Below are 26,902 nucleotides of genomic sequence, written 5' to 3' on the forward strand. Positions count from 1 at the left end.
GCTGGCCAGCTAAAGCGATGGAGCTGGCACGCAGGGCTGGGGCAGTACGGAAAGCCCCTCCGGCTGCCCCTCTGCCGAGGAGTTGGAGGAATTGCCACCGCTTCCCAGGAGCCTTGTGGAGCTGCCGGGCAGGGAGCCTGCCTGGCCAGCTGCGGGCGGCCAACTAGATTTTTAATGGCCTGGTCAGCTGTGCCGACCGGAGCTGCCAGGGTCCCTTTTCAGGATTTATATAAAATAAAGGTGGTAGTTTTAGTCCAGCTTTTAGGCGTCCGCAGTACAAAACCCACCACCCCATATTTGCAACCTTATTGGGAGTCTCAGCAGATGAATCAAGAATTACATAGGCCATAGAGACTAAACTAACATCTTTTGCCTTCAGGTCAAGATCAAGCATGGAAAAAACTTGAACTTCTGCTGTTCCTGTTCTGTGGATAAATAAAAATTAAGGGCTGGCAATTCACAATTCTCAGACTAAGGTTTATTACAAAAAGAAGGAAGGTTAATGAAAGATATGCACATGCGATGTAGGCAGGTAGTATTCTTCAAAAGATAGTTTTTAGGTACAACATAACACACTATTTTCCACAGTTCTTTTATGGAAAAAATTATTGGATCATCAGATTTCAACTACTTTTTGCATTTGTCAACAATATTAAATATATGCAATTGAAATGATTATAGTGATAAGAAAAGCAAGACTGTTTCATAATGAGAAATCAGGCCAATATTTAAAAATAAAAACAAGCATTTTTTAAAACATTTATTTAAAAGACTTAATTGCATCATGCAGGATACAAAAATCATTATTATAAAACTTGTGTAACCATACATAAAAGTAAAATTAAGGTACAATCACAGAAAAAAATATAATTATATAACTCAAAGCAACTATTTTCTGGTATTGGTTTTATGTTTTAAAATCATTAGATTACAAATTTCTTATAGCTCTAATCTGCACAGAAATTAAAGATAAAAATTATTCCTGGTGATAACAGTTCCATCTTTCCCAATTCATAATGTTAAATCTGTTGCACGTCAAAACGAATAAAATAATTCTAGAGCAATCATGTGACCTGTGCTACCACACCAAAAAAAAAATTTCATACCCATTCATGCCAGATATAGGATTTTAAAAGTGCAACATTTTCTGCAAGCATAATGTATTCTGCTTTCATATTTTCATTTGTTTAATCAAAAGCTACTTTCTTCTTTGCTTTTAGTGTGGTTTCTTTAATTAAATGAACAATATGGCACATTCAAATCCAGAATACTAAACTAAGGAACTATTTGGAGATTTGCCTGAAGTCCAGGTTTCATTCAATAATAATTTATTTGTATATAATAGTCAAGGGCTAGAAAGCAGTTTTTAAATGGGAGAACATTTACAAGGAGCATACATTAAAAAATAGGTCTTTGCCATGTTTGCTACTTAAAAGTTTTTATTTATATTACTGTTTTAATATGTGCTCTCACAACTTGCCTTTCTTTGTGCTCTACCCTATCATACGGCGAAATTCTACACCGATGTATACTTTGAACAATCTCACTGTCAGAGGTCAATGGGAGTTTTCATGCAGACTTCAATTGGGCAAGGATTTCACCCATTGATTTCAGTGGGGTGTTCAATCAGCACATGTTAACTTTAGACTAGAATCATATGTATGGCAAGACTGAACTCCATACAACAGAAATTGTTACAGGAACCAGAGAGAGAATCAGTTCAATGCTTCCTGCAGAGAGAATGTAGAAAACGTATGGCAAAGTTAAGTTTGCTCCTCTTGTCTCCATTCAGTTTTATCTTGTCAGAGAGACCATCTTTGTGAAGCTATTGCTTCTTTGTTGTGCTTTATGTAAATGACTTTATACATGCAGTTTGTACAACTGGTAATTTAAGTGTACAGAATACTGTCGCAATTGAATTATTAAAATTTAGGAAGAATTTTGGCATTATTCCATTACACAAAGCTAAATCGCAGCTCACAATTTGAGTTCATTCTTACACAGAAATCATGTAAATCTTTGGCTCTGTAGTAATATTTTAAAATACTAAGACAAGAAATACATGTATTGTAGGCTGGTGTGTTTGTTTTTTTCATATTTTTTATTTTTTTTTATAAAATGCATAAGTAAAAATTTTTAAAAGCCATCTAATTATCTATAAATGTCAAATACTGCATATTAAAAATATATGCTATTATACCTTTCTGTTCCGTTACTAAAATGTTTGCATTCCAATGAGCACACACAAACGATTCTGTAAACTGTTCAGTTTGTATTTTTGAAGACATCTTCTACATAGAATTTGTAAGAAATTACTACTGAATCAATATACCATACTTAAGTTGACTTGATTACCCATGTTAGAACACTATGACACTTTCAATAGCTTTAGTTCTTTTGCTACTATAATGATCAACTAAAAGAAACAAGTAGTCTTACTTTCACTTGTGTGTATAAAATCTTTTGATTTTGAGAGTTTGTGTGCACATCATAGGGAGAATTCTTGTGACAGTTACCAATATTGTATATGGCTTTTCAAATTCACTTGCACGTGGCTAAATTCATGAATAAGGTTATTGCAATATGCCTTGTGAATGAACTTTTGCACCATTTTATTATAACATGAAGTGGGTGTAGCCTTCTGCTCCCGTAACTATAACATCCATCCATATCCTCATGGCTTCTGGCGTTGGAGCAACCATGTAATATATTCGGTCATGAGTCTTAACACTGAAAGTGAGTAATGGGTTAGGACTCTAAAATAAAAAAGAAGCAGCAAAATCAGTTGTATGACATGAGAGCAGTTTACTGACAGTGAGTAAAATTCTGTACTTGGAGACTGTCAAGGAAAAAGCCAGTTGAGCAACGGCTACTTAACATCTCATCCTTAGTAACTCGGGATTTGCTCAACCCCATCTGCTACCTCTGCAGGAAACAGTTTGAGAGTACTCAGGCCTAATGCAGACACACTGTGTGTGACTTACTTCTAAACTGAGCAGTAATATGTGAGACCAAACATTGCTTCATCTCTAAACCACAATTTCTCCCCTGCACCTGCTGCAGCAAGTGATCAAAAGTCATTTTAATTCTTAAAGTCCACTTCTTGAGGTTGGGTTGAAGCAGCTCACAGTCCTTCCAAAGTGCAGATGCTAGTCAGGGGTACTCCTCCCAGAGCTTCAAAATCAAATCAACTCCCATCTTGGGCTAGAAACACAACTACATCCCCTGATTTAGGTCACCTGTAGCTGCAGATCTAGTAACCTAGGATGAAATCTTGGTCCATTGAAGTCAATGGCACAACACCCATTGACTTCACTGGAACCAATATTTCACCCCTAAAACACCATATTCAGGAAGAACCTCTGTGTATGTGCCAGCAGACGCATTTTCAGCATCTGGAACTGGTGGCTGATACAAAAGGCTCCATGTGGTCATCTCTCACCTGCTGAGTCCTCCCTAAACCCTAATGCTGCCAGATACTCTACCACCATCTCTGACTTTTGAGACCACATCACTTGACACGTTGACTACACAAGGTGGGTAAGGTAAGATCTGTTATTGGACCCACTTCTGTTGGTGATGGAGACAAGCTTTCAAGCTTGTACAAAGCTCCTCTTCAGGTCTGGGAAACGTACTCAACAGTGTCACTGCTAAATACAAGGTGGAACAGATAGTTTACTATAAATAGTTAACACATCTGTTCCACCTTGTATTTAGCTGAAACACTCTGAATATGTTTTCCAGACCTGAAGAACTCTGTGTAAGCTGAAAAGCTTGCCTCTCTCACCAACAGAAGTTGGCCCAAAGAAAGATAATGTCTCACTCACCTGGTCTCTCTAATATTGTGGGACTGACACGGCTACAAGAAGACTGCATATAATGCCAGTCATTGCCCTGGCCAATTCATTGATATGTTCTATGCTTTTCTATGCCTTGTGTGTGTGTGTAAGGGATTTTGGGTTTGGTTTTTTTAGCTCTTTGAAACATGAATTTTATCCTCCTATGTCTGTACAACATCTACCACATTTTGGATGCTATTATAGGATAATTAATAAAAATAACAAAAATGATAATGTTTACCTTATATGCATTCTTTAGATGATCATAATAGACTTCTTCAATGGCTTGGAAATATATTACTCCTTTTAATTTAGTTTCATGCTTGTCTGCAAATGAGAGAGAAACTGGGCTTTGAAAATTGAAACAAACAATCTACCGTAAGGGTTGAAGGGTTAATTGAATTTGCATGTTCACCACTGTATTAATCAAAGACTGCACGCTAGCACTTTTGTTTGCAAAATACCCCAGGGAATTTTCAGCCTGCCTTTTCAGTTGGGTAGCATATTTATAGTAGGTAAAATTGCACACAAAGTTAAATGCAGTGTTCACCTTAATTTTTTTTTATTAGATCATTGTTGCTAAAACATTACAAGAAAACTGGCAAGCTAACAGTGACTTTCACCCTTCCTCCCGCCCAAAGCTGCCATGAAGACCAAATCTGGCAGACAATTTGATCCGGAGTTTTACTTCAAAACCACATTGCGTGAGGTCTTTTACTATTTAAAAAAAATAGTTTTCCTGTTACGGTAAACTCTCAGAAGCTGCAAACTAAAATTTAACTTGTTACTCAACAACGGTGCAAGCGGATCTTTGGCATATTTATAATACTACTGGAGCAATGATGGCATTAAGAGACCAAGGAGAAGTTGACTCAGGGATGCCTTTAATTAGGAGACATTAAAGAGAGAAAGATTATGGACTGAATTTTCTGCACACCCTCCAACTGGCCTCCTGTTTGGGATTGATTCCTGTCATTTATGCAGACATGTTCACCATCTAAGTTCCATAACTTGTGCTTGCAGTTTCTACTTGCAAAGAGGGTAGGCTGCTTTCATCTCCCCCGCCCCTCCAAAGTCTGGCCCTATATACGCATTTCGCATTTCACTTTAGACGTGAGTAACCATTCTTATCGTTTTGGAAGAAATATTCATACCAAAATATTAATCTGATGATGTAATGTTTAGTGCTTATACAATGCTTAGTCTTTGTACAAAGAAAGTTCTATATAATTTTCAGGTCAAGAACTAACTACTTGTACATTTTAGTCTTTGTGCTACATTACAGGCTTCGGGGTCAATTCTCTTTCTGCTCAATACACCTACAATCCTAAGGACACTATACCTGTATGTTCAGTTATAGGCCATGTACTCTACATTTATAGCATCAGTACTTATCTTGGAGATTTGCTGTATTGTTAAAGTCACACTGACAGTTTCTAATAGAGGGGCGGGCAAAGATTTTGGCCTGAGGACCGCATTAGGTTTCTGAAATTGTATGGAGGACCGGTTGGGGAGGGGGTGCCTCCCCAAACAGCCAGGCATGGCCTGGCCCCTGCCCCTGCCCCCTATCCGACCCACCCACTTCTTGCCCCCGATGGCCTCCCCAGGACTCCTGCCCCATCCAACCCCCCACCTGTTCCCTGACGGCTCCCTGGGGATCCCTGCCCCATCCACCCCCCTTGCTCTCGGTCCCCTGACCGCCCCCGGACTCCCCGCCCCTAACTGCTCCCCGCCGCCCCATCCAACCCCCCCTTTCCTTCCTGACTGCCCCCCCCCCCGACTCCGGCCCCATCCATGCCCCCGGTCCCTGTCCCCTAACGCTACCTGAAGCACCGGTGGCTGGCAGTGCGGCTGCACCAGGACAGGCAGCCGCGCAGCACAGAGCACCCGGACAGGCTGGGCTCTGCAGCCCTGCTGCCCAGAGCATTGCGCCGCGCAGCAGCGTGGCTGCAGGGGACGGGGGGACAGCCTCCTGGGCCAGGAGCTCAGGGGCCGGGCAGGATGGTCCTGCGAGCCTGATGTGGCCCACGGGCCGTATTTTGCCCACCTCTGTTCTAATGCATACCAACAGCTGCATTTGTACTCAGCTGGTATGAGGTTTTCATTTAATTTTGTTTGTTGGCTTGAGTCCTCAAGACATTATGAAAAGTTTTCTTTGATAATTGACACTACATTAGAGCAGCTGTGCTGAACTCAAAACTGAAACTGGTAACTATTAAAGAAACTATCTTTTAAAAATCAGTACCAGATGGGAGCGCTATAGTATTTGTTAATAAACAAACCAGATATGCAGAACAGTAAAAATGAATGTTTCTGTTTAATTTTTCCCCCAACTAATATTGCAAACTATGCTGAAATATTATGGACATTTAGTGACTATAAGTACCAATTTTTCAAAAACATAAAATGGGTAATTTGTAATATATTCCTCTACTACCAATATTCAGCTCCATTCTGCCTGCTTCTAATGTAATGTCACGTGAGGAAATGGAACTGTTCAGTTTTTGTATCATATATGTGTTCCTTTGCTTGGTAACAGTTATCACCGAGAGTAAGCCACTACCTGATTTCTTTTACCAATGGAAGTTATATATTAATTATATTTCTGGGTCCATCCCAACTTTCACATTCAAACAACAAGCCACATATATGTATAGTAGTACTGCAGATTTTTTGTATTTGCATCCGTTTGTATATTTCCAGTATTTTTATTTAAAACTAGACTATGTAACAAAGCAATTTAAAGCCTGAGATTTGAATCTTCAAAGATGGTAGTAATCTAGATGTAGCTGTTTCTGACATTTATTTATTGGATTTCCTTAGTCTAGAAATGACAGAAGTTTGGTTGGTCTCTGTTTTAACTGCCTTTAGGAGTATGACAAGTAAAAGCAAGAATCTAGTTCACATTTATCATTAAATTATGATGATGATCTTCATCATCTCCAGACCACAAGAACATTGTTAAAATATGATGAGATATTACGTTAAAGAAAGTGGGTTACAAAGGCAAATAATTAATCTGATTTTTTTTTAAAATAAGTTAACACGAATCAAGTTTTTCTGTGAAGCCTACCAGAAATCAGGCCACTGGTGAGGACTAGGCTATACCAAAGTCAATTGTCACTGATTTTTATTTATTTAATAATTAAATAACACAAAACCATCATGCTGTACAGTAGGAACCTGACAATCTTATTGTTGTTACCCTCCTCTGCCCTTTTCCCTTCCTTTGTCTGTTGCACTCATTTGTGTCTCATCTCAGATTGCAAACTCTCCAGAACAGGAGAAAGGAAAGAGAGACTGTGGGTGGGTGGGTGGTATATGTGTGTGTATGTAAATGAAACACCCAGCATAATTGAGCCCCTTTGTGATTGAAGACTTGAAACGCCTCCACAACACCAACAATAGTAAATAAAAATGAATAATAAAGAAAATTGTGTAAATGACACAACATAACAATAGGGTCTACGTGACAAATGCTGGGATGGGTGCACATAAGAATGGTACTGCCACAGAAGGACTCAATCCTGGATGAAGAAATACAACTTACCTGCATAATAAGAAAATGTTCTCTTGCTTCTATCAAAAACAAACCACCGTTTTTTCCATGTTTTAATTTTCCCTCCCATTTTAATCAGAAAGCCTCGACAGGTCTTCTCCGTGAGTGAAATGTGGTAACAGGTCTCTATGTTGTGACCAGCTGTTTCGATGTGACCTCGTAGATCGAAGTCTTCCTTTCTGATTGGCAAGTAGCGAGTCAAGGGGCGGGCCTACCACAGAGCAAAAAGATACTCCATAAATCTTTCATCTTTTTTCTTTCTTTTTGTGGTAAGCAGATAAAAAGTACAAGTAGCAGCCATGTTCAAATTATGAAGGTAGCAAAGATTAAATTTGTGAGTTGCAGCCTTGGATTTTCTTAACAGAAAAGACAAATTTTTGCAATATGTACCTATGTAAACTGTTGAATACTGGCATAAAAAAACAGATTTTCAGCAGAGAACATAGGTTTCTTAAAATCATCCATTAAGAAACAGAGTTCAAATCACAGAAGAGTTTTTTGGGGGGTTAAAGCACAGGCGTGTGTGTCAAAATGTCTGTGGCAGCTTTGGGAAAAGAAGAACTCTGTGTGAACTTGGACAAGTCACTTAACAGCTCTGTGCCTCAGTTTCTCTATCTATGCAATGGAATGGTATACATCTAACTCGTAAATGTTTTTCAAGTGCTTTGAGACACTTAGTATCACTGCATCCTTCTACATACAGTGGTGGCCTTTTGTATTGTGTATATTTGGCACCCTCTGAAATTGTACATCGCTATACTGAACAAGCTTGGGGTAGCTTTGGTTTCTGCAGAACATGCTGCTCCTTCCACTGTTTTTGGTGTTTAAATGTCAGGAAACATTGAAAAGAAAAACCCAGAATCCTAAAATTGGGTCTTTCTGGGTAACCAAAAGAAAAACTCATAATTGAAAAAATATATATATATACACTGCTCATGAAAGATCAGTTATATCATCATGTCAATCCAATGTCTCTGCTTTGGGATCCATTCACCAAATATGAACTATTGTTTCTTTCATATAATGTTGGCAAAATAAATATTCATCACTCAGTTGGTTTGAAGAGGCTGTGTATAGGAGGGAAGGGAGGAAATAAAATTCTTCTTTTCTGTTCTTTTCAGCAAAATATTTGGAAGAGGACAACTCACAATCCAAAATGTCCCATATATAAAAGTCATCGTGTACTCTCAGAAATGTCCATTATTCAGCAGAGTTGTGATACAGACTGCACAGTTGGGCCATGAGTGGATTCAGTGACAAACCTTATAGGATTAATACAGTATATTTACAATGCCAATATAAATGGGAAGAGATACCTAAATATTTATTGATTTAGATTTAAATAACTAAAAAGACACCTATCCAAGGCCCTTAACAGACCACTGACAAAATCTTAGAAATATTAAAATAATCAATTCAACAGGCACTCAAGCAACCAGCTACCTACAGAAACTCCTTCCCTTCAACACTGTGAAAAGCTTGCTATACAGCTGTTTCAGTGTGTAGATGGTAGATAGTCAACACACCTGTGCTCTTTGTCTCTCACGTATCTTGACTTCCTTTTCAATTAATTTTTGCCGCTGGCTAGTTTCTTCTTGTAATCTTTTTTCTAGTTGCTCTCTGCGACGCTTTTCTTCTTCCAGGGCTCGTTTTTTGGCTTCCATTTCCCGTTCCTATATACCACAGTGCACACAGAGTTTCAGATATAGGCTATGTAAAACTATACCTGATAAACTTAAAAGTAACTTGATCCCACCCAGAGCTCCTATAAGCCCCTTTATAACTCTCAGGGAGCCACGAACATATGCAAAGTGGATTGGGAACAGGAATCAGAATCACATTTGAACAAGGTTGTCACAAGCACGGTTTCTCTAATAAATCTGGATAGTTTGGGGGGGGTTGTCTGGGAACCATATCACATCAGAAAACCTAGAATGCTGCAAATAGTAAAGTATCATTGGTTCATTATATAGAGTATGATGTAAGGTAACAGTGAAGTTTATAAGAGGGACCACTGTCTATTATCTGGAGCAATGGAGAACAGAAAGCATGGTAGTCTACCACACCAGTAGGCTACAAAACAGTTCTCACAATAAAATAAATAAATAAAATCCATGTGCACATTATGTCATGTTAAGTGCACTAACACTATGGTAACAGTAATGGTGTTTAAACACCGCTAGCAGGTTCCAATCCCAGAGTGATCAGGGCCATATTAAATAGAAAGCTAGAAGACAATATATTTTTATACAAAAGTACTGAGTTACATTAAAGCTGCATCTACATAATATAATCTCACCATTCCCCCCTACAAACTGGGGTGTAAACAGTTGTCCACCAACTTGAACAGGGCCTAATTGAGCTCAGTATAGCCAATCCTAGCTTTATCAGGGATTGACCCTCTGTGCCATCTAGTCTTTTAATTTGACTGATTATGAAGGAAACTCATTGTTAAAGCATTAATATTTTCTTGTAAGAAGGTCAAAATATATTCCTGAATGCAGAACAACCTAGCCACTGTAATATGAAATGAAATACTACTTCTTATCAAACATTTTGCTGACTGGGATTTAAGTGTATTTGTTAACATTAAGAGACTGAAATAGGACTGTAAATCTTTTGTGCCCAATTTAAATGTAAGCAAATATAACTAACATTCACGAATGTCAGTTCTAAAGTGCAGTATTATTTTGTTTCATAGCTAAAGCCTATTCTTCACTCATGAGTCACTTTAAAATTTGAAAATAGGGCTGATTTTATTTTAAACCATCTAAAATCATTACCTGAAGTCCAGCAATAGGGACTGGTATACATATACTAGTAGACTAGTGCCGTGCCATTTGAGAGACTTTGGTTCAGTTACAGGGGCTGGTCTCTTGCCTCCTAGGCTAGTAGACTTTAAGCAGCCCCATAAAGATGGGGGTTGTAAGCAAGTACTACTCATCAGCCATCCCTTTAGCAGATGAAGGAGCAACGTTGATTAGCTCTTAAAGGATTTCTGTCCACCTCAGCCACAGAAATGGTAGCTGATGCACAGAGTATCAGGAATGGCAGGATTCCAGTGGGACAAAGTTGGGGAAAGTGGAAAACGAATACTTCAGTGCTGTATTAGGCAATTGCAATTTAGGAATGGACAAATGAAATGTGTATTATCTGAACAAAGTATCTATTAACCTCTGTCAAACAAATCTTTAGATTACCCTGAATTCAAGCAGTCGTGTCTTTTCAGCATGAGCTTGTTTCAGAAGTCTCTCCATCTCTTCTATTCTTGCAACATTTGAAGTGCTGGCACTGTATACATTAAAAAAAATATAGTTGAAGACTGAAGCCATATTTTACAAACTAACTCTGGAAATTTTTATCAACTCTATTATAAAATTACAAGTCCAATTTAGGGCCAAATACAAATAGTATATTAAGTATAGTATACTCTCAATAAATATAGTCTCTCATCCAGAATTGTCCAAAAATGTAGATCTGAGAGTCATTAGAGTTTGTGGGTTCACTGTGGTTTGCCATCCCTATAACATGTGGGTCGAAAGAGGCCACATAGCCCAAAACATAGCACTCATTTACTTCTCCCCTGCATTGACACCAGTAACCATCTAATTGTAAAATTGAAGTCCCTCTGGCCGTGAACTGAGTGTCTTCTTTCGTGTTAGTCTGTATCCGCAAAAAGAAAAGGAGTACTTGTGGCACCTTAGAGACTAACAAATTTATTTGAGCAAAAGCTTTTGTGAGCTACAGCTCACTTCATCGGATGCATACAGTGGGGAGATTTTATATACACAGATAACATGAAACAATGGGTGTTACCATTCAGACTGTAACAAGAGTGATCAGGAAAGGTGAGCTATTCCAGCAGGAGAGCGGGGGGGGACGGGGACTGGGAACCTTTTGTAGTGATAATCAAGGTGGGCCATTTCCAGCAGTTAACAAGAACGTGTGAGGAACAGTGTGTGTGTGTGTGGGGGGGAAATAACCACCCTATACCGGAAACCTACTGACCGCTATTAACCTACATGCCTCCAGCTTTCATCCAGACCACACCACACGATCCATTGTCTACAGCCAAGCTCTACGATACAACTGCATTTGCTCCAACCCCTCAGACAGAGACAAACATCTACAAGATCTCTATCAAGCATTCTTACAACTACAATACCCACCTGCTGAAGTGAAGAAACAGATTGACAGAGCCAGAAGAGTACCCAGAAGTTACCTACTACAGGACAGGCCCAACAAAGAAAATAACAGAACACCACTAGCCATCCCCTTCAGCCCCCAACTAAAACCTCTCCAGCGCATCATCAAGGATCTACAACCTATCCTGAAGGACGACCCATCACTCTCACAGATCTTGGGAGACAGGCCAGTCCTTGCTTACAGACAGCCCCCCAACCTGAAGCAAATACTCACCAGCAACCACACACCACACAACAAAAACACTAACCCAGAAACCTATCCTTGCAACAAAGACCGTTGCCAACTGTGTCCACATATCTATTCAGGGGACACTATCATAGGGCCTAATCACATCAGCCACACTATCAGAGGCTCGTTCACCTGCACATCCACCAGTGTGATATATGCCATCATGTGCCAGCAATGCCCCTCTACCATGTACATTGGCCAAACTGGACAGTCTCTATGTAAAAGAATAAATGGACACAAATCAGACGTCAATTATAATAACATTCAAAAACCAGTCGGAGAATACTCCAATCTCTTTGGTCACTCGTTTGCAGACGTAGAAGTGGCAATTCTTCCACAAAAAACTTCAAAAACAGACTCCAACGAGAGACTGCTGAATTGGAATTAATTTGCAAACTGGATAAAATTAACTTAGGCTTGAATAAAGACTGGGAGTGGCTGTGTCATTACACAAAGTAAAACTATTTCCCCTTGTTTATTTCCCCCCCCCCGCCCGTTCCTCACACGTTCTTGTCAACTGCTGGAAATGGCCCACCTTGATTATCACTACAAAGGGCCCCCCCACCCCCCGCTCTCCTGCTGGTAATAGCTCACCTTTCCTGATCGCTCTTGTTACAGTGTGTATGGTAACACCCATTGTTTCATGTTCTCTGTGTATATAAAATCTCCCCACTGTATGCATCCGATGAAGTGAGCTGTAGCTCACAAAAGCTTATGCTCAAATAAATTTTTTTGTCTCTAAGGTGCCACAAGTACTCCTTTTCTTTTTGAGTGTCTTCTGTATCATTGAACTTGTTTTCAGAAATTACCAAATTAAATTAAATCAGAAATTACCTTGTGAACTGTAACCTCTGAACTGTATCACTGAATTTGGCATCAGAAATTACCAAATTAAAATAAAGAGCAGGCAGTAGGGAGTATCAGTAAAAAAACACTGAATGACAGGACACACAATCATATATTCTGAAAGGCTTACATCTCAGTACTGAAGAAAGGAGAAAAAGGCTGAAGGCTCTTGTAGTGGGGTGGTCACCCGTTCCCGGCCCAAAGGGGGTTAACAAGCCAGCCCTTGGAGAGGGCTGGGGCTGGGAGCCTTCGGCTGGGCTCATTGGGAGGCAGCCTCAGCTATGGCCACGCCCCAAACAGACTCAGCTGACCCCAAAAAGGGGCTGCTGGGCTGAAGCTCAAGAGACTCTCTCTGGCTTCTGAGACGGAGGACCTGGCTGTAGGGATCTAAGCAGAGTACCTAGATTGGAGCTGGGTTGGGGAAGGGCCTGAGGAGCTGGGAAGCTCCAGCCAGGAAAGCCCCAGGCTACAGCCTAGTATTAGGCCCAACAGGCACTGGGGTTGCAGGGGACAGCCCAAGGTTCGACAGAGGCAGCAGGTCCAAATCCAGCCTTGCCTGTGATGAGTGGCTTATACTGCAGTCTGCCCCAGGGCATGAGGGCTAGCTGGTGACTGGCAGTAGCCTACGACTGAGGTGAGGTAGGGATAGGGGGTGGGGGTTCCCCGGGGAGGGGAGACCCTGCAAGTGAGGGCTTACTGCCAGGGGGCAGCACCCTGACGTACAAGGGGTATTGGGCCCGGCGTTAGCGGGACATCGGCCTGCAGAGGGTGCTCCAAGGCTGGAAGTAGAGCCAATTCCTAGGACACCAGCAGGAGGTGCCACAGGGGTGAGTCCCACACACGTACACAGCCCTATTGTAATCATTGAGTCCTAGCAGGTCTAGTTTAATTGTATGCCTAACGGGTGGAAAGTGGGTAAAGATTCATGAATTTCCACAATGCCCAGTTATATAAAAGGATTTAAGAAAGAATGTAAAGAAGAGACATAAAGGCTGAATTAATTTTAGCAGGAAGGGTCTACTGATAACACAGTCGTGGGGCGGTAAGAGGAGGAGTAGGGTATTCAAAATGAATACACCAAAAATGGTGCTTTGCAAATTAGGCCTACATGGTGAACAAAATAGTAAGAGGATGACTATTGCACCCATCACCCCTTTTGAGGGCCCCTAAAAAGACAATTTAGGGAAGAAAAATAGCTTCTACTATCACTGCAGGTGCAGCAGAAAGATTTCTTATTGTGACAGCTAGACCTTGGCAAATAGTGGGGACACCGGACTGCTGCACCACCAACAAAATGGTGCTAGACTCTGGTGCAATAGAACATAACTATCCTTCTTGCCCTGTAAAGGTTTCCTTGCTCAATCTCTGCAGTAGACAAATGCTTGGACTACACTTTAAACTCACTGTGGGAGTGCACTGTTGCACATCGGACTGAGTAACCATGATCATAGCAGCTCCCTGTTCTACAATGATTCCCTATCCAAGGCAATTAACTTTGTTTGTCCCTGCTGATTTTGAAGACCCTTAAAAATGTAAGCCCTATTAGAGAGATATTTTTAGAACTTATTTTAAAGCCCAACCCAGACCTGAATCTGAGCCAAGCACAGCCAACCTGAACATGACCCGAGAGTGTCGGGTTGTTTTCAGAACTGACCTCTCCCAAACCTGACTCTTCGCCCCAAATGTTGGGGCTTGGCCTTATGGGGGCTGCCCCATGCCTGGGATCCTTCTCCAGCCACCTTAGGCCCTTGAGGTTGGTGCATCATCAGCTGCTGTCTTGCTGTGTTGTGCATGCTGCCGAGTGAGAGGCACTGCAACTCATCAGCACATTCACTCTGTAGCTGAGTCCAGCGAGATGGTGGCGGTCAGCAGGAGTGGAGCATGCAGCTACCCCGGGGCAAGAGGAGGTAATCGGAGATGACCCAATCCTCCTAAATTCAGATCTGGTTATTTTCAGGTCCCACCCGACCCAATCCCAACACGTGTAGTTGGGTCCTATCGGGTTCAGATAGGGTTGTAAAGCTCAAGGCTCTACACTCTGATACTTCAACCAGGAAAACTGAAGTTACTAATGGTTCGTGGGACCTCTTATTTTTATAGGCTAATGAACGACCTTTCAAAATTTATACTTCAGTTGTATTTTGAGAACTGTGGGACTTCAGGTATTCCAGCAATTAACCTCTCTCCTTATCCCTAAACTAGCTCTTTTGCATATTTTATGTTGTATGTGACTTAGTAAACAGCAATGTTGAATTTTCCCCTAGCGCTGGGACATGGCTGGCAATCATTTAAAAATATTCCATGAGACCACTGTAATTCAATATGCCTAATGGTCCTGGAATCTGTCAAAGAAGAGGAAGACATCTGTCAGCTATGCGCGATCAACAAAAATAAACAAATACCCACCCAAACTAACTTTATCTAGTGAGAAATCATGTGATCCACAAAAATACTGCATGCATTTGTGTGAGAGTGTTTGTGTGTAAACAACGTATTTAGAAATTAGGCTGAGATTTCCAAAAGAACCTGAAAGAATTAGATACTCAAATCCCAGTGAAATTCAACAGGAGTTAGCCACCTAACTCTTTTAGGGATCTTTGAAAATCCCAGCTTTAAGCTTCTATTTGCAAGCTTGTCTGTGGGTAGCCTAGGTGCACGATGCCTGTGTTAAAGAGAATCACAGTGCAATAAGTCAATCATAGCAAAAAGCCAGACTCAGATACCATTACCAAGCTGAACTGTACTGTACAAACCGCATCATTGAGGCGCTGCTCAGCCTGAGTAAGGATATCAGAATCTGGCCAGCAGCCATTGCTTCCCTACATCAATATACATTAGACAGAAAAGTTTAAAATTATATTTGCAACTTAGTGCAACAACACGTAATGAAAACTCTGTCACTGGATCAACATTTCCTGCTTTGAAAACACAAACTTCTGTTTGGCCTCTACATCTATCTTCTATATTACAGTTGGCTGCTCTAAACAAAACAAGAGGACTGCAGCAAATATTGATCCTGAATATCTATTTCCAACAATTAACCAACTTCTTCATTACATTTAAGTTGGTAATATAATACAGCTATAAGGAGACTATTCCTCAAATTGCTCCATAACATTAGTAAAAACTCCGAGAGCACTGCCACAATAAAAGAGGAGCGCGATGGGCGGATACTCAAGGAAACAGATGCTAGACAAAACACAATATGGCAGCCAAAAAACTTTCCTCATGTTCAGAAGAAGTGCTAATTCTGTGAGAATGGTCTATTTCATTGACAGGATTGCTTTCCCAAACTACCCAAACAGGGATTTGGCAGAAATCAAAGTGCTGTCATCACAATGGGATAGTCAGAGAAGAAAGGGTTGTCAACATGCTGTTTTCAGACCCCAGCTGCTGTGCAATTTTGTTTTTAAATAAATACAAGATATTGCTTTTATCTTTAGTGGTTAAATTGATAAGATCCTAAAATAAGAGAAGCATAGCCTAGACATTAGGGACCATGTTTGGGAACCAAGAACTCTTTTTTAAATTCTGATTTGGAGAGGGGAGACTAGATTGCTAGCATTATTGGCAAGAAATCCAAAAAGTTCAGCAATCCAAGCCCCTAATGAGGTAACATCTTAGATACAGACAGAGAGTAAACTTAGTTGCTGGATTATGGACTTGACAATGAATATCCTACGTAAGAAGTCTACAGCAATCAGAGAGGCAGTCTTATGCCAAATCCACTAAAACATGCAGAAAGTCAACTCCTCCATAGGTTTAATCCCAGCTGTGACACTGATTCTCTGTGCGACCTTCAACAAATTACTTAACCTCTCCATACTTTAATTTCCCATCTGCAAAACTCAGGGATGAGATGAGAATTAGTTACATTGATTTGAAAATGAAAAACAGTATCCAAATGCTAAATAGTATTTCTGTCCAATTCTTGCAGATTTTCTTATCCAGTTAGTAAAAGCTTCTATCTTATCTTTCTCACCTTAAAGAGAAGTAATACATTTCAATTGCCCTAGGTATATACAGCTTCAATGATTATAACTTGTTCTAACAGTTTCCATTAAGAAAAAAATATGAGAAGTTAACATTTACCTGGAAATATTATCAGGGGAGCACGCAGATATGCTGGTCTCCATACTGTCAGAACTGTCTAAGCTTAATGTATCAAATGCATAGTCCTTGTAGCTATGATCGGGGTAATGGAAACTATTCAGATATACATTAGATTCAGATGCAGTTCTGCTGTAGAATTCAGGAGATTTCTGCCTTTGTTCTTCACATATATGTTGATGATTATACCCTACAGAGTGCAATCAAAGAAAAGAAAAGTAAGCTTACCTAATTTTTACACTTAAAATTCTCTGAACTAAAAATTAAATGTTTAGAAATAGCTGCAGAAGCATTTTGAACACCATTTTAATCTAAAATTGCACTGTGACCAAAGTAGTAATGGTCTACAGAATTTAATACAATAATCATAAACATACAGAAGATTTAAGAAAATTGGATTTGCTTGTGACTGACACAAAGGAATTCACTTTCATCACTTGTGAGATTAGTTTACTGGCTAAACTTCATCAACTTTCAAATAATTTTTTTTAATATTTATTTTTTGTATGTGAATTACGGAAACAAAGATGCAAAAGCTATGCCAAAACCCTAAAACTAAGGTGTGACAGATATTGCAACTCCGTAAAATATCTTTGGGGTCTATTGTATTAAATTTATGAATGGTTATATATGACTGTGTACCGCTCCATGGAGGAGGGTTATCATAGCTCCTCCAAGAACTAAAAATAGTGGTGAATGATAAGGTGGGTTGCTGAGATTGTAAACCGCTCCAGAGAGGTACCATCCTCTGGGGTGGTTTGCATATACTGATTCAAATTGGGTTTTCCAGAGACTCAAACAAAGAAAGGGCTTGTGGCATAAAAAGTAGAGTTTAAACAGATTTGTGTCTTTCTTTTGACTCAGCAAATAGGCAGGAGGGGACAGAGGGCACCTCCAACCCTTGCTGAAGGGATTGAAAGACTTTGACCTACCAGGGCCCCGGAGGATTGATGGGCAATTTCTGGTACATTCAATAAGCAGGTAGATCTGTTTATTGTTTTTATTATGGTGTCTCTATAATGCTTTTATCATTATGAGAATAAATGTGCTTGCGTAGAAAGAGCTGTGTGATAACTTGTAATTGCTGGCAATACACAGTTTATAGTCCTCGGAGAGAAAGCAACACACGGATGCTGGCCATTAGGCAGACGGGCTTGCTGGGGTATCACCTGGTATGATGGGCTGTGAAGCCTTATAACTGCCAGTCAGAAGGGAGTGAGACATAGCTCCCCACCCAGACACTAGTGACAGATAGAGGCCTGAGAACTGACTTGGCATTCCTGGAGTGAACCACAGGCTGGGATGGGATGGGAGGGGGGGCTTTAGGGTTGCCAATTTTGGTTGGATGTATTCCTGGAGGTTCATCACATGACATAATGCTTAATTAAAGATTAATCTTTGTCCTGGACAAAGTCTCCAGGCATTAATTGTGGAGGGTTGGCAACCCTCGGGGCTATAAGCACAGTTACCCTGAAACTGTGACAAAGGGTAGCTAAAGTTAGGCATCTAAATCACCACCTAATTAAAATGCCCTGATTTTCAGGGGTGCCAAGTACCTGCAGCTCCCACTAAAGTCAAATTTTGTATTGGCCTTAATGGCAACTGAAGATCAGGCCTTTAGTTTATATGCTGAAAATAAAGAGCATATACTTTAAATAATCCTGATTCACATTACTAAGGTATCTCCCTAAAACTTACTAGTACTACTTGAGATTCCCCTTACAAGACTGAAACAGACTTTTGTAGCCCAATAGCCTCATGAAATACTTCCTTCTGTGTGCATGGTTTTTTTTTGTTTTAAATACCACTATAAAATCACAAGTAGTTCCTGCTTCCTGTGAGCATCCATCCAGCATGTACGGATGGTAAGCGTGCAAATAGAAACCTTAGTTCTTGACCGGTGTAAACACACTATTTGTAATGCTTATTTTTTAAAACAAAAAGTCCGGTTAAATGATCATGATTGTGGAAACATGGGTGGATTGGAATTATTCAGTTAAAGCATTTGCCTTCTTGGACACAGACATTTAATTTGTTTTAACCAAATAATTTTGAAAACTTTTGTAAATAAAGCTACAGCATTTATACAGAGTGCAAGGGATCATGTTCATGTGATCTAGGGGCTTGTCTACATTATACGGCAATGCACACTACAGGGGTGTGAATTCTAAAGTGCAGCAATGTGTTGCACACTAACTGGCCCCTGTAGACCCAGCTGGCATGAACTAAAAATACCCTACTACACATTAAGATAATACTTCATTACTACATTTAACACATGCTAGGGAACTTTAATGCATGCCAGGAAGATCTTCACGGAGCAGTTAAGTGCGCAGCATGTTGGTGCCCTTTAGAATTCATACCCCTCTAATGCACATAGCCGCACCATATAGATAAGCCTTTGATTTATAAGCAGGAGGTGTAAAGGAGCCTGCCAGTTTGGTGCATAAAGATATTCTATAAAATCCCTTTTAATGCTTGTACAGTATTAAGGTATTATATTTGTCCACACTGGGTCAGAGATCACATTCTGTTTGAAACAACCGAAGAACTGCTTGCACTTTGATTCTTAAATACCTCAGACTACATTGTGCATAAACCTGTGATAAAATAAGAGCATGAGTTAGAGCAGGAGATGAACAGCACCAATTGGAATATATTAAAATCTCTCCTGAATCGAGAAACAATCTACTGATTCATAATTAATCCAGATAACAATTTTTCCGAGGATTTTGTCACATCATATTTTATACATTTTTTTTTATTCGTCACCTTTATTAATGACTTGAGAAATACGAATTGGGAATATTTTCCACAGTAATTTTTAGTAACATGCCTTCTTCCTCTGGTATTGTACCTACACATGAGTTGGTTTGGTTCTGGGATAGTTTCTCTGGCATGACAGTAAGCAGAATTCCATTTTAGAGAGCAAACTATTGTCACTGGAGCGTCATCAAAAAAGAGCTATAGTATTCTCAAAAATGTATCTGAATCGTGCGTAGCTCACACTGAATCATAAATGGCATCACTTTATTAAGGAAAGCATGAACTCCACACATCTCCAAAACAACATACATTATTTCTCCATTTCAGTTAGTTACTGAATGTTTTCCTATATACAATTAAAGCTGATTTCCAAGATGCCAATAGCATTATACTTGTCATTCAAGAAGAGATTAGATTTCAACGGAAGTTCAGCTGAACTAGTTAGTAGAGGAGAACAAAGTGACACATACACACACACTTCAGCTTTGATCGATAATAATAAACACCATGTAACAGTTTCTATAACAGATGTTACTGATTTGTATGTGTAGTTTGTTTTTAATAATAATTATGACAAATGATGATATTTCCAACATTTGATAAAATTACCTTTAATACTTGTACCTTTGGAATGATTAATTGTTCCTTTAAAAGAGTTTTCGGTTATTCATTATGAAAAGAGAAGGAAACAGAAATTACTGAAAGGAGAAATATTATTCTAATGGGTATATTTTTGAGTCCTAGTTTACTAATATAAGATTGCTAAAAAAAACCCTTAATTTTACTTTTAAAATTAAACATTTCCCATATTTCACTGGAAAAAATTAACCCTATTTTTTTTATATCCTGAATCCTTTGAATCTTGTTGATCGTGAAAAGAGAGGGTTTTAAACTGTTCTTGTGAGAATGCTTTCTGTCACCGATGGTTATCTTCTACCCTCTTTACACGCAGAAAGAATGTAAGATTCATGACAGGTATGAAAACTCACAAAATTGTTTTAAAAATGCCATGCAGAAAAAAGGATAATTTACAACTTTGAATACACATTGAAATAAGCAGAGTATCATTTCCCACGAAGAAAAATTGCATTATTATAATAATTAAAAAGTATTGCTCCTTCAATTGAATTTATGCCAATATAACTCAATGGCAAACTGTATCTCTTTCTACGTACAGTATGTGTTCATCTGCAGAAAATATAATACCATGTTCTCCTTTTCTCTTTGTGCCTTAGTCAGGCAGTTTACTTTATCCCAGTACTAACATAGCTCAGCATCAGCTTTCCAATGGCACCAAAATACAACCTACCTACGTCCATTACAGCCCTTCACAGCTTATCCAGAATCTTTTTGTGAACAGATTTACTCAAGGTATATCTCCCTCTCCACCCCCAATACTGAAGTCAGGATGATAACCAAAGAAACTAAAATAGTCTCTGACAAGGGAGTAATAAGGACCTCAAGCTTATTATTTAATAACAAAATAAAATAAAAATCTGAAGATAGAGTCATGAAGGTGATATCCAGGATCGAAAGTCAAGAGAAAAATATATACTACACAGAAAGCATCCATTGCTTACAGACATTTTGGCAATTAAGTTGCTCAACCATAGAGGCTGCTACTAAAAGTAGTAAGTTCCCAGTAAGATGTCACTACAATATTCTGCCCCTTTCACATCCCTTCCTTGGGGTTTGCAAAAAAGACTGTAAAAAGCAAACTGTGATATAATAACAAAAGAACAAAATTAAGGTGTTTTTTTTAAAGTAATAAGAACAAAACAAAATAATTTTAGTAACTGCGTAGTTAAGTCAAAGAATGCATATGCAACAACAAAACTAGCTCATTAAACACACCAAGACCAACAGTTGTTAAAAATCCACAAATCTAGTAACTCTGAATAATTGTGAAGTCACAGCTATTACTCAAGTTGCTTTCAAAAGAGACACTGTCAAGTATTTTTAAAAACTGATCTTTTAAAAAACTGTTTCCTTTATCTTCTTAGAAGGTTAAAAATAACATCTCTTTTCCTGTTTTTTGTTTGTATGTATGCAACACCTCAGTCATTTTTGTATGGAGCATATACCAAAATAGCACTGTTGGCTTTACTTTCCAGTCATCAGACATAAAACAGCCCAGCTGTGTGAACCTAGTTCTGTTTTTTTGTGCTCCACTTGTTTGGTTCTCAGGCACAGAGCAAAAACATTAGGCTAATGCACAGGCAGCGTCTCTGCAGGTATGAGAACTTTTAAGCTACCCGTGATAGTCATGAGTTTATTTTGAAAAGCTATTTTTTTTTTAAAAGTGGGAATCTGTAGAAGGCTCTACACTGATTTTCAACAACTTTACAATTTACACAGATTTTGGTCCTGATCTACTTGACAGTGTCACTTTGATCAGTGACTTCAGCAAAACACCTCAGGGATCACACAGACAGATAAAAGGGTGTTCTCATACCTTTTTTGGTTTTTCCTGAGTTTGAGAAGAAGAAGAAGAAGAAGTAAAAAAAAAATCATATTGTATCCATTTAAGAGGTTTTTGGTTTTTTTTAAACAGTGCCCATTATTCTAAATTAGAATAAGTCATGTCCCAAGACCTTGCTCTTACAAGAGTGCTTAAACTATGTATCAATTGTACATACAACACAATAGAAATTAGGGATGAAAAAGACCACCTTCATTATCTTGGCAGCTGGTGATGAGTGCTCTCTACACAGCATGTTTTCCAGTGCTTTCCTTTCTTGTTTTTTTAACTCACGAGCAGTGCAGTTTCGACTACTTTCTTTAGGAGACCACTCCATAAATTGGTTAGATTTAATTACGTGGACAAGTCTCATATTCCTACTTTAATGGCCTTTTAGCCACACTACCCAATATACATAGGCTAAACTGTACAAGTGCATGGAGTCCCACTGAAGTTGCAAAGGCCCAAGGGTTCACCTTAGCCTTAGCTCCCAATTTTTCCTCAGAACAATCACTTTCTCCTTGTCTTTAGGTGGCTGAAGTTTAAAATCACCTTTACTTGTAGACATCTTAGTTTAAACAGGATATCTTATTTATCTATTGGTAGCTCTTAAATCAATACTATGTATGCCAGAGTTGTACTTCCAACACAATCCTTGAGAAATCTATCAAGAATGACAGCTAAGAAACAGTTTTTCAGTTAATAGTTTATGCCAAAGATATTTAAAATGTGACAAACAGCTCTTAACTCAGAGAATAATTAGCTAAAATAGTATTTGGAAGTCCACAGGGGTGGACTGTGACAGGGCAGGAGTGGAATGCAGCAGGTGCAGACTGGAACCAGAAGGTTGATAAGTGTGTTGGCAGTGTCTGCGGGGGATGCATGGGAAAGAGTTTTGTGACAGTGGCTTCAGTGGACGACAGGCGCGGAGCTGCTCGGTTTGCAGTCCTGGTAGCGCCTGGAGCATGTCCGTTTGGCACTCCATAATGTTTAAGAGCTGCTCTGTGGCTTCGTTCTGGTGTGCCGCGTTCTCCTTTCGGTATCTCTTTTCGCTGTCCTGCCACTCCTTCAATTCATGTTTTTCGACCACCGAGTGCATCATGACATCACACAAAAAGTCCTCTTTAGTTCTTCATGGCTGCTTTCTAATTCTGCGCAACTGTTCAGCCACTGATAATGAAGAGGGAGGCTGGGCTCCCAAGGTCATGTCTGTGAAGCCAAAATGCAACATTTTACAGAAGCAGTATTGTTTGCAACACTCAGACCACTAATTTAAAACTCAGCCACTATTCACATACCTGTCCCTAACTGGCTGACCCCAGGCAAGCACACATGAGCCACAAAACTCCCCAAATGGTGAGTAACTGCAGGGGCTGGGGAAATCAGTGTTCCAGGACTGTACTGTACATTGGGCACATGGCTCTTGGGGAGAGCCAGCCTTGTGTGTGTGTGGGGAGGGAGGGAGGGGCTTATAATCATTACTGTCCCCACATTTTCCACAGGCTGTGTTCATTACGAAAGATATTTCACTGCTGAGGGTGAGCAGGGAATCAAGGGAGGGTCTTCTTCAAGACTGCGGCTTCCGCCCTGGCCCTTATGCGGCTCGCCTGTGTGTATCAATGGTGTCCCCCTAGTGACGGCAGAGTGGCACGGGAAAATTACCCTTAATGGGGCAAGAAACAAAGCAGCTCTGCCAAAGAACCTGAGGCAGAGCATTGCCCAGTATCTCCAAAAAAGTTTCCTGGAGATCCCCATGAAGTGCGGGAGTCAATCAACAGCCTGTTCCACCGCTCAGACTAGACATGTAGTGGGAGATAAGACTGCTTTCTGCAACTCTCCTACCCTCAACAACTCACTTCAGCGATTCCCAAATCAGATCCACTTACCAGGGGCCTCCTCTCCTGTTTGCATTTTGCCAACATCCGACTGCTGTGACTGGCTAGGCTCCTCTGGGGTAGAAAAGAGCTCCTGACTGCATGCGTCTCTGATCTCCGAATCATCCTCTGCCTCTGGGTCCCCCTCCCACTCCACATCCTCATCCATATTTCCTCCTCCGGGCTCGGTCCACTCTCGACTGGCACGTGAGACACGGAATTATCCACAGTGATATCGGGTCCAGCCCTTTGTAGAACTGGCAGCTCATGGGAGTAGCACCGGAGCAGCGGTTTGCCTCCTGCACCCTGTGGTAGGCGTTCCACAACTCCTTCACTTAGACCCCATACTGCAGTGTGTCCCAGTCATGGCCCCCTTCCGTCATGCATCATGAAATCTGTCCACAGGTATCATAATTCCTATGGCTGGAGTGCAGCAGGGACTGGACAGCCTCCTCTCCCCAAATGCTGATGCGGTCCAGCAGCTTGGCATTGCTCCAAGCGCGGGCTCACCTGGTGCATGGAGCAGGAATGGTCACCTGGAAAGATGCACTAAGACCACTGCACGTGTCACCGAGCAAACAGGAAAGGGACCTTCAAAATTCCCAAGGAATTTAAGGGCTGGGGATGACGATTGGTCACCTGAGGGCAGGGTAGTAGAGTTCAAACCGATGACCAGAGAGGCGAGAACAGGCATTGTGGGACACCTCCTGGAGGCCAATCACAGCACTGTAATCGACCAGGGTGTCTACACTGGCACTGTGGCATTGTGCCCCTGCGCAGAAGGCTCTACACCTCTCGTTGGGGTGGGTTTTTTTAGAGTGCTGCAACTGCACAGTTTCTGCGCGCTAAGTAGCGTGGCAGTGTGTGCACCTTGGGAGTTACACCGCAGGAAGCTGCTTTCCTGCGCAGAAACTTGCCAGTGTAGTCAAGTCCTTAGTTATTTCCTTGTGAGGTCTAGTTTTCTAAATCAGGTTACTTGTCACTCACACTTTTGGTAGTCTTTGCAAGTAAGTCTATTTAGTATGAATAGATCTGAAAATACTTCCAAATGAAAACCATCGTCCTCTGGTCTTAAATTTATTTGCAGATGAGGCATCAACTGCCCCAGAATCAAGATATGCAAAGTTGCAGTTCCCACATTAAATTTAAGTCAGTCCCCTTGCCTATCTGTTGTGTTTTCTATTCCTGCATAAAGCCAAATAGCTTAATGAATATGCACAACATGGTCAAATTAAAGTGAATTTGAAAATGCTCCATTTCCTGACTTTGGTGAAATTAAAATATTCATCTTTAAATTTATATTTTACTTTCTTTGGATTTTCAAATTTACATTTTTTGGGTAAGTGATGTAGAAATTAGAGAGAAATAATTTTAGGACTATTTAATTTAATACTTCTTTAGAAAAACATTTCTGAATTAGCTTAGCTATCAATTCCTCCAGAGACAGCTGAATAACTTTCTACAGAATTATACATATGCACACACAGATATCTCTGGCCTAAGGATTTCAGCCCCAAGACAGCTTGTAAGCCACTGGAAACACCATTAACACCTGAGCAGCACTTCAACTCTATTTAATATTGCAGTTTATGTGACACAGTACTATATTTATGGTATATGCTCCAAGCAGCAAGGATAAAAAGGCATTCATCATACAAGACTATAATTCACCACTGGCATAAGCATATATAATGCCAATAAATTAAAAGGGATTGTGCATGCTTATGGAAGCAATAAATTGGAACTATCAGGTCACCCACAATACATCACCTTCAGCGCAGAAACCCACTGGAGTGTCAAGCCTGTACTTTTTACATATGCTGTACTAACAAAATGAGCTTTCTGGGGGAAGGGCAGGGGATATTAAAGATCAATATATAGTTTTATTGTTTTAACATGTCTAAAGAATTTTATACATGTTTTCTCTTGATCTGTCCACTTAAGCTGAACAAACAGACAATATTTATATCTATCTTTTATTTATTGGGGGGAGGGGAGAAAACAAACTACTTATCTCTGCAAAGCCACAGAATATACTGAACAAAGAATTGTGAAGTCCTCTAGCACATTGCAGGATCATGTAAACCAGGAGGGGTGACATCACTTGCCAGATCTAAAATTAGACAATAGCTATATTTTGGTTTTCACAAATGTCTATATATCACAACCTTATATACCACTATATAAACCTGCCCGCTGTGTGGGCTGTACAAGAATCTTCCCTTCTCTCAATTAATCTTTTCTGGGGTTCAGTGTTATTAAGAGAAATGGGAAAGATGTACAAGATCAACATATCAATCCCCCTACAAGAGTAGCATATAACTTTCCGAGATATTCAACAGCTGTTACTCTTTTTGGTAGCCAAAAGGGCAAGCTTATCTTTCTGATGAATTATGTTTATAAAAATAATGATTTTATTTAGGAGGAGAGCTGGCAAAGAAATAAAGGGATGGTAGTAAGGAAAGGAAATCATATAGTTGTCAGAACTTAGGAAAGAAAGCAGAATAAATTTAACTTCTGCTCACTCCTGATTTGTCTTCATTCTCAGCTATGTGTTTGTGAAGTTATGCGGAACTTGGTCCTTAGTTACACTAATCCATCTTCTATGGAATCAACTGGAGCCACATTTAAGAACAGAATTTGACCTGTCCCTAATAACAAACAAACTAAATTAAAAATTATGTTTAAATCGTAGGACATGAGTGAAAATTTTTACCCAATTTTCACTATTCTAAGGCAACACACATTCTCCATGGATACTATTAAAGAGAATGTAAGTTCTACTGAATGGACTAAATTATGCCTCTGTATTCACGGTATAGGCCTCCCCACTAAATTCTATTGGAGCCCCATTTGTGCCTGTATTCAAAGGTTTTAGCACTTGCCCCTCAGGTTTCCACACACCGAATGCTTGTTTGATGATGCATTTTTGTATTTCTTCACTGATTTGTTCAAGATATAGGAGTATTTAACAAATTGTCTAAAGAAAAGTTTCTGCAAACAATTTAGATGC

At 39.9% G+C, this 26,902-nt stretch overlaps 1 protein-coding gene across 8 annotated transcripts in view; it reads right to left on the reverse strand.

Annotated features, from left to right (window-relative positions):
• Window positions 1–2,188: 2,188 nt before the first annotated feature.
• Window positions 2,189–26,902, reverse strand: part of PHLDB2 (pleckstrin homology like domain family B member 2) — a 106,040-nt gene continuing 81,326 nt past the window's right edge. For 3 of the 8 annotated variants that reach the window (XM_084629861.1, XM_084629859.1, XM_084629860.1), the window contains exons 14-20: window positions 20,164–20,199; window positions 16,771–16,978; window positions 10,599–10,689; window positions 8,925–9,071; window positions 7,390–7,609; window positions 4,081–4,166; window positions 2,190–2,756 (exon numbers count right to left, since the gene is read on the reverse strand). In XM_084629861.1, coding sequence (XP_084485987.1) covers window positions 2,616–2,756; window positions 4,081–4,166; window positions 7,390–7,609; window positions 8,925–9,071; window positions 10,599–10,689; window positions 16,771–16,978; window positions 20,164–20,199 — 929 coding nt within the window. In that variant the 3' untranslated portion in view covers window positions 2,190–2,615. Of the gene's footprint in view, window positions 2,757–4,080; window positions 4,167–7,389; window positions 7,610–8,924; window positions 9,072–10,598; window positions 10,690–16,770; window positions 16,979–20,163; window positions 20,200–26,902 lie in introns of all 8 variants that reach the window. The other 5 variants (XM_084629865.1, XM_084629863.1, XM_084629864.1 and 2 more) reach the window with 4 other exon arrangements.

This window comes from Lepidochelys olivacea, assembly GCF_965140295.1.
Source record: "Lepidochelys olivacea isolate rLepOli2 genome assembly, chromosome: 1".
NCBI classification, from domain to species: domain Eukaryota; kingdom Metazoa; phylum Chordata; order Testudines; family Cheloniidae; genus Lepidochelys; species Lepidochelys olivacea.